We start from the raw sequence: 8,939 nt of genomic DNA, 5'->3' as shown, positions 1-8,939 counted from the left end.
CCAGAACCGAAATAATCACACAGAAACTATATTAATTAAATCACTGCTTGGCCCGTTAGCTCTAGCTTCTTATTGGATGGATGACTCTTACATATTAATTTAATCCTTTTTTATTAATCTGTGTATTGCCACATGGCTGAGGCTTACTGGTTAAAATTCTGGCATCTGTCTCTGGTGGGGTTACGTGGCTTCTTCCTGACTCCTCCTTCTCTCTCTCAGCATTGAACTTAGTTCTGTTTTCCCCACCTAGCTCTGTTTCCCTATAGCTCTGCTATAGCCCAAAGCAGTTCCTTTATTTATCAGTGGTAATCACAGCATTCAGAGGGAAATCCCAATCAGGTGAGTAAAGTGCTTATGGCACAAAAATCCGCCTAAGCTGCTGTAACCTCTGTGCACTGGGAGGTGGAAGACTGAGCCAGAACCATCTGAAGCAGGCCAGTGAACAAGAGAGACCCTCTCTAAAGCCAGATGGAAGGCAAGGCCTGATGCCTGTAGTTGTCTCCACGTGTGTACAATGCCACACTTTTACATAGACACATTTTATATTTGTAAAGCATTGGGACCCTCTAGCATGCAGAATCCCACAGCACAAGGACCACAGTACCTGGTATAGTAGTTTCCTTCAGACCTGGAATCACCCATCCACTGATTGGCACAGTGATTTTTAGGTAGTGTTTCATCTAGTGTGAACACAGGTTGTTCTTTAGGATGTGTGTTGTTAATTATGCCATGTCTGTGGGCATATCTAAGGGCCTTTTATTTAGTTTGCTGCTTTATTGTTTTTGTTGTTGTTGGGTTTTTTGTTCGTTTGTTTTTGTTTTGTTTGGAGACAACTGTCCTGGAACTTGCTATACAGACCGGGCTGATTTTGAATGTATAGAAATCAGCCTGCTGCTTCCTCTCAAGTGCTGGGATTAAAGACGGAAGCTGTCAGACCTGACACTGCATTCTGTTCAAGCACTTGTGTGGTAGTCCTTATGTGATTTTTCTTGTTTGAGGTACCAAAGGCAAGTCACATGCCCATAATCACATGTTTCAGATAAAGAGTATGGGTGAAACATTTGCCTCAGTCTTGGTCGCTGAGTGAGGTGCTGATATAGGTTATTATTTTTGGAATTGTGCTATTGCAGAGGCATAGGCGCTGCTGTAAGTATTCAGAGGGAGGGAGATGAGAGCCTGTTGATGATGTAAACAAAGCTGATTTTATTTTGAGAATTATACATGCTCAGAACTGAGAGTTCTTGGTACCTTTTCATTTGCTGTGATTCAGGTGTCAGAGAGGAAAGTGCTTTCATGATCATGGAAGCAGTGCTCTAGTCCTCACCGTAGCTCTACCTTTCCTCTCTCAACCTAAGCTTAGGAAGCTCTTTGGCAGGGCCAGAAACTGGGCTTCAGCACAAATTCCTCACATTCAACCTTGTTGATGCCATGCCATTCTGTACCCTGTGTGACATTTGCCATTCTCCTGGTTGCCCCAAGGTTGTCCCTCAGGACTAGTGCAAAATTTGACTTGCTGGTAGGCTTTTCTGATTAGGGACCTGAAAGCAGACTTGCTGCTAGACACTAATTGGGCAGCACTAGAAATCCTCTGGAGGGATTTCCAGGAGGGGAGGGCACCCATGTCCAAGAGCTCCCTTTTGGTATTAGGGACATGGCATGGTGTCAAGACATATGCCTCTGCAGACTGGCAGACCCCACAGTGCCTCTCTGTAGCTGAGGCTATGACAAGGGGCCAGGAATGGGGCTGGGCAGAATGCAAGTGAATGGGCCCTTTGATCCATACGCCATGGAGTTCACAGTTCCCAGAACTCCTGAATGAAAGCCTGTCCTGGCTCACATTCATTGGAGGCTCATTGACCACAGAGCCTTGTGACCTTTGGTGGCTGGCCGTAGACGAATGTTGTTTGCTGGCACTGCACATTCTACAACATTGCAAGTTTAAAAAGTGCTTACTTTTTTTTTTTGAGTTTTTAAAGTTTTGCTTTTTAATTTTATTTAAAAAATGTAAAATAGGTGTGGTGACACACTCCTTTAATCTCAGCCCTCAAGAGGCAGAGGCAGGCAGATCTATGAGTTTGAGGCCAACGAACCTGGTCTCCAGGATAGCCAGCATTTTCACTCAGAGAAATCCTATCTCGTAAACCAAAAAGATAGCTAATATATATGTGTATGTGTATGCTTTGGTCATATGCCCTCCATTATCATTATTCTCTCCTCCTCCCAGCAAACACTCTTCCCAACAAGTTTCCTCTCATGTTTGTGTGTGTATGTGTGTATGTCACTGCATTTAATTAAGGTTGTGTATTTGATCAAGGGCAACAACGTAACAGTGGCTATACCACTAAAGACTATTCCTTTCTACCCAAACAACTGTTAACTGCCTCTAGATCCTCAGGGAGGGTGGGACCTTATAACCGTCCTTCCCCATCCATGATGGAATATTGGTAGGCCCCAGTTTCCAGCAGGCCTTGTGCTGTGAGTTCATGGGTACAACAGCCATGGAACAGCCAGCCCCATTCACTACAGTCATACAGTGCTTGAAGATTGCTGCTCTTTCAGAGGATCCTAGATTAGTTCCCATCATCCTTCCCACGTTGGTCACAATTGCCAATTACTCCATCTGACCCGAGGGGGCACCTGTATACACAGACATAAATTTTAAAGACATTTAAAAACAAAAAACTTAACCAAGTGGTGGTGGTGCTCCCAGTACTTGGGAGGTAAAGGCATGTGGATCCATGTGAGTTTGAGGTCACCCTGGTCTACAAAGCGATTTCCAGGACAGCCAGGACTGTTTCAGGAGAAATCCTATCTCCAAAAAACAAAAGCAAAAAAATTTGACAATGCTCTGGCGTTAAAGAAATTAACATTGGGAGGTAGAGCGATGGTTCAGTTGGGAGAGCACTTACCAAATAAGCTTGACCTGAGTTAATTAAGGTCCCTACACCACATAAAACAATCTCCACCATGTTGTCTACACTAGGAAGGCAGAAACAGGACAGTTCCTGGAGCTGACTGGCCAGCCAATCTAACTGAACTGGTGAGTTCATTGAGAGACTATTTCAGAAAATAAGGTGGGGTATAATTGAGGAAGACATTTTACAAGAACATCTGGCTTTTCACTTGCACCCACATGCATTTGTGTGCATATACACCCAGACACGCATAAACTAACAGTGAGCCTGCTTTGTTCTGAAGGCTTCAGAATCAAAGCACACTGGCTCACCAAGTAATTAATAGCATTCCCATTTTTTCAGAAGAGGAAAAATGGTGTTCTTAAAGTTAAATAAATTTACACAAGGACACATGGTAATTTAGGACAGGCGTGAAGCAATCCACATGCTTTGGATTAAGCTGTTAACTTCAGTGCTATAGCTGTAGGCTATAGTGGACTCATGAAATTGATGAATTCTGTCACCTCTGCCCATTGTTACTGGGAATTTTCCTTAAGCAAGTGCTTAAGAACATGTCACACTACAATCTCAAAATAATTAAGCATTTGTTTTTGCTTCTTTCCAGTATTCCATTTTACTAATGAAGAAATGGTCTAAAAGAAGCCAGGCATGGTAGTGCCTACCTGGTCCCAACTACTTGAACTTGGATAGGCAGGGCAATTGCTTGAGCCCTGGAGTTGGAGGCCAGCCTAGGTAACATAGACCCTGGCTCAAAAGAAGAAAAAGCCTCAGAATCAAGTCATCAACTACAGTCTGTCATGTTTCTAAAAGACAGGTACCCTTGCTCTGAGATCTCTGGGTATCTGTGTCACTGTCAACTTGATTTGGAGTTAGGAGACACCTGTGGTCATGTCTGTGAGGTTTCCAGAAAGGTTGAACTGAAGAGGGAGGAAGACCAATTGTGAACGTGAAGGGCACCATTCCATGGGCTGATGTCCAGTACTAAATAAAATGGAAAAAGACAAAGGAGCTGGTGGCACATACCTTGTATCCCAAGGGTTACATGGTGAGACTTGTCTCGAACAAATAGAGCTACCTCACCATGATAATGGACTGGACCCTTAAGCTGTGTGTCCCAAATGAATGAACATCTCTCCCTGGTTGCTTTTGTCGGGTACATTACAGGACAGAATGGTAGTTATGTTTTGGAAAGAATATTAGGACCAGCATTGTTAGGTCAAAGTGTATATATCTGGTTCCTCCTTCCCTGGAATAGACCCACTCTGCCTCCTGGGAGCTGTGTTCAGTCATTGGAAAGGAGGAATGCCTTCCCAGACGGGGTTTAAGAGCAAAATGGCCTGTGCCTGCTCCCATGTCTGCTGTTGCTCTTTTTGTGGAAAACCGAAAGCAAATGGAATGCAGACTACAGGTCTCTAAGAATTTCTGGCCATGTGGCATCAAGAAAATGGCTGGTGAGTCACTCACTCTAGGCTAAGCCCCTTTCTTGGAGCTTGTTTCAGACCCTGGTAGCTCAGACTGTCTCCCTCCTTAGTTGTTAGAGTGTCAAATGCCACTGTGGTAAACCATAGAATACTAGATGGATGAGGAACCATTCTAAGAGTTGATGATCTCTAGGGCTGGAAGTTGGATGCTGGGGTTAAGTCCATAGAAGTTTAATTGGCCCAATCCTTCAAATACAAGCATATTGTGAGAACAGGTCATATCTGAGACTGTCAAACTAGCCTGGGACCCTATGCAACTGACTACTTCTTAGAGCCTCAATTTACCTACCTGTAGAGTAGAACATGCATAATAAAATTACTAAAAGATTACAAGAGATGGCACAACCAATTTAGAAAGCAATTTACCAGTTACTCAAAAAGGTTAAACAGGCTGTCATGATAGTTCAGCAGGTAAAGGCCCATGCCTGATGACCTACGTTTGATACCCAGAATCCATGAGGTAGAAGAAGGAAAATGACTCTTCATAATTGTCTCTGACTTTTGCACATATGCTATGCATGAGCACATGCATACACACTACTTATTTATTGTTTTTGGTTTTCCCAAGACAGGGTTTCTCCATGTAGCCCTGGCAGTCCTGGAACCCACACTATAGACCAGACTGGGATCAAACTCGCAGAATTCTGCCGCTTGAGTACTGAGATTATTTATTTTTTTATTTTATTTTATTATTATTATTATTATTATTTTTTTTTTTTTTGGTTTTTCGAGACAGGGTTTCTCTGTGGTTTTGGAGCCTGTCCTGGAACTAGCTCTTGTAGACCAAGCTGGTCTCGAACTCACAGAGATCCGCCTGCCTCTGCCTCCCAAGTGCTGGGATTAAAGGCGTGTGCCACCACCGCCCGGTTTGAGATTATTTTTTTAAAGTTTAGCCAGAGTTACCATTAAAACCTAGAAATTCCACTCCTAGGAAGTTCTAGGAAAAATGAAATATGTTCCCTGATCAAACAACATTATTCCAAATAGAAAAAGAAAAAGAATCAAATGACTCTCACTGATGAATACTGTATAAATATGGTATGTCCATACAATGAGTATAATTTCAGCCATGAAAAGACTAAGGCACTAAGAAGCACTCAAATATAGATGTATCTTAGAAGCAACAAAAAGAAAGCTTAAGGCTAGCCTGTATCATAAGACAAAACCCTCTCTTAGAAAACTGGACACACGCCGGGCGGTGGTGGCGCACGCCTTTAATCCCAGCATTTGGGAGACAGAGGCAGGCGGATCTCTGTGAGCTCGAGACCAGCCTGGTCTACAGAGCTAGTTCCAGGACAGGCTCCAAAACCACAGAGAAACCCTGTCTCAAAAAAGCAAAAAAAAAAAAAAAAAACTGGACACACAAAATGATGGCTAACCACAGATAATTGTGATGTCTAGAAAGAGCAAATCTGTAGGCACAAAGTAGAGTAGTGGTTGCCAGAGATGGCGAGGAAGACTGAGAGTGACCATTATTGAATAGTAATTTCTTTGGACAATAAAAATGTTGGAAAATTGGATTGCAGTGTTTGTGTAACTCTAAGGATGCTAAAGAACCATGGTATTGTACTATTTATTTGCGTTAAGGCCTTTGTAGCCAAGTCGGCCCAGAAACTCATCATGTTTTAGTTTACTGAGTGCTGAGATTATAGGCATGCATTAATTTATATTTATTGGTGCATGTGTGGATGAGTGGATAGGGTGATGGAATTCAAATCTAGAAACTACACTTTAAACAGATTTGGGGTATATTAGTCGTATCTCTATAAAATCATTAGGGGAGCCAGGCATGGTGGCCCACACCTGTAATCCCAGCACTTGGGAGACTAGGGAGGGCCCTGGGCTACATAGGGTCTGGAGACCCTATCTCAAAACAATACAAATCAACCTTCACCAAAAAAGGTGTTGGGAAGGAAAAAGATTACAAGGGAAAGTAGAGCTTAGGTCAGGTTTGTTTTTGTTCTCCCCCCCCCCCCCCCCCCAGACAGGTTCTCTGTTCTGGATGGAACTCACTTTGTAGACCAGGCTAGCCTCGAACTCAGAGAGATCCGCCTGCCTCTTCCCGAGTACTGGGATTAAAGGCATGCGCCACCACGCCCGGCTCGGTATTTTTTCTTTTTTCGAGACAGGGTTTCTCTGTAGCTTTGGAGCCTGTCCTGGAACTAGCTTTTGTAGACCAGGCTGGCCTCGAACTCAGATCCACCTGCCTCTGCCTCCTGAGTGCTGGGATTAAAGGCGTGCGCCACCACCGCCCTGCTCTGTATTATTCTTTTTTTTTTTTTTTATCAATACAAGTCTTTTATTGTCCCAAAAGATACCCCAAATCATATTAAAATTCAGGTTCTTGTTTCTGGAACTGGTAACTTAGGTCTACTCATCAGCCTGCTGCACTGTTCCCTTTTCAGACACATAGATACCATCCAAAAACTTCCTGATATCCTTGTTCTTAACTGTTGTGGCCTGCTGTATCAGAGCCGCCGAGTTTGAAACAAGTTCAATATCATTTCCTTCAAGGACTAATTCATCCTTCTGGGCTTGAGAGACAGAACAAGCAACGCCTGTCCTCATCCGAACCCTGCGGATGTATTTTTCACCCAAGAAATTTCGGATTTCAACCAAAGACCCATTCTCTTGAATAACGACGTTGATGGGGAAGTGAGCATACACGGACCTCATCTTGTAGCGGAAGCCCAGCGTAACACCCTTGATCATGTTTTGAACGTGGCTGCAGATGGTTCTGACGGTGGCCAGTTCCTTCCTGTTGCCCCACCATTTGTCAACCCGGAGCCCTCTTCTTCCCAAGAAGGCTCAGCTCTACGTTGATGTGATTGAAGTCCCTCCGGGGGGTTCCTCTGGGGCCCTTCACAATGACTGTGCGCCCCTTCAGAGCGATGTCCACATTTTCTGGAATGTCGACCGTCTGATTGCTGAGAATGGTCTTCATTCTAGCAGTAGATGGGGCAAAGAGCTCTGTATTATTCTTATAGCGTCTCCCACGAGTTAATTTAAACGCCCCTAAACAGCAGCAAGGTGATTCAGATACCTAAACCCACTAGCTTCTGATCATTGTAATTGAAAGAGTGAAGCAGCCCCACCCGCGACCCTGTTTCGCAAGGACCGGGCCCAAAGAGGCAGAGGCGGGCGGGACCTCCGGGGAAGCCCTGGGCCTTTGTCCCGAGAGCCGCAGCAGGTGACACGCCAGCGCCGGGCCAACCCGGAAAAGCCAGAAGAGCTCGTCCAGGTGAGTTTGTGTGATTGGCAGCCAGGGAAGGAGGGTCCGTGGTCACGGTTGTCCCGCCCCCTCACGTCGGTCCAGTTGGCGCCAGCCTGGAAGAGGGGCGGGGCCCGGGCCCCTCGGCACCCATTGGGCGCGTGGTGGGAGCTCCCTGGGGAGCCGCCCCCAGCTTTTCGGCAGCCAATGGGCGCGGTGCGTGGGCGGGGCGTCGGCAGCGTCGGCAGAGGCCGAGCGGCTGAGGTGGCCGCTGGCGCTCTGGTGGCGGGCGCGGCCGGGATGGCGAAGAGCAGCAGAGAGAATGGGCCGCGCGCGCCCGCAGCGGGCGGGAGCCTGTCCGGGACCCGGGAGAGCCTGGCCCAGGGCCCCGATGCCGCCACCGCCGACGAGCTCAGCTCTGTCGGCTCCGACTCGGAGGCCAACGGCTTCGCCGAGCGTCGCATCGACAAGTTCGGCTTCATCGTGGGTTCGCAGGGCGCCGAGGGCGCGTGAGTAGAGCTGGGGTCTGGGCCGGGCGCGGGACCAGCGCAGGCGTGGGCCTGACCCACCAACGTGTCTCCACTGCCCCATCCCCACGGACCCGCCCCAAGCGGAGTCTACTTCCTACCTACGTCGGACAGACAGGCCACCCCCTTCCTCCCGGTCCCCACGCCGGTAACCCCCTGATCGAATGATCTGCTCCCTCCAAGGGACTCACATTGCCCTCGCCACTGGGGGATAGCCACCAACACCACTAGACTCACACTAGGTCACCCTGGTCTTTAGGCTGATTGACTTTGCCACCCCCTGACATGCGCACAGATGGCTGTCCCATACTTTCCCCATAGCTGTTCTTCACCTCTCCCTTACCCCACAGAATCCTTGTCTCACCCCCTCAGGATCCCCATCCCAGGAAATCTTAGGTCGACTTCAGGACTCCCGACTGGCCCCACCCCAGGTCACACTAACCTTACATCACGATACGTAGACACGTTGACACTGGCCAGCTCACTCTCAGACCCGTTTTATCACCTACAGTTTCTTTCCATCATGGAAAGGTCAAAGAGTGTCTGTTTCTCTCTCACACACAAACCTTCTGCCAAAAGGCATCTTTGTCCATTGTCACAGGCAACAGGTGAGCAGACACTCCCCCTTCCTAGTAATTTTAGGGTGACAGCCCCTCAGCGCTAGGACTCCCTGTCAGCGTCATCACCATAGGAGCCAGCCAGCAGACTCCCAGGCTGCTGTGTGCATGCATACTTTCTTCCCAGCTCCAGATCTAGGGCAGGAGAAGGAGGGACACAGCAGGATCCCCACTCATGGGGCACCCCA

General features: G+C 47.0%; 1 protein-coding gene and 1 pseudogene across 1 annotated transcript in view; one reads left to right on the top strand and one right to left on the bottom strand.

Annotated features, from left to right (window-relative positions):
• Window positions 1–6,681: 6,681 nt before the first annotated feature.
• On the bottom strand, window positions 6,682–7,340 carry LOC121436532 (annotated as a pseudogene).
• Window positions 7,341–7,841: 501 nt separating this feature from the next.
• LOC121436504 (TBC1 domain family member 10A) overlaps window positions 7,842–8,939 on the top strand; it is a 34,526-nt gene continuing 33,428 nt past the window's right edge. Inside the window, exon 1 of the mRNA XM_041636471.1 lies at window positions 7,842–8,116. Coding sequence (XP_041492405.1) covers window positions 7,908–8,116 — 209 coding nt within the window. The 5' untranslated portion in view covers window positions 7,842–7,907. The remainder of the gene's footprint in view (window positions 8,117–8,939) is intronic.

This window comes from Microtus oregoni, unplaced genomic scaffold (assembly GCF_018167655.1).
Source record: "Microtus oregoni isolate MIOR12 unplaced genomic scaffold, Mior012 000049F_ref0000343, whole genome shotgun sequence".
NCBI lineage: Eukaryota > Metazoa > Chordata > Mammalia > Rodentia > Cricetidae > Microtus > Microtus oregoni.
This window is presented reverse-complemented; position numbering and strand designations above follow the sequence as displayed.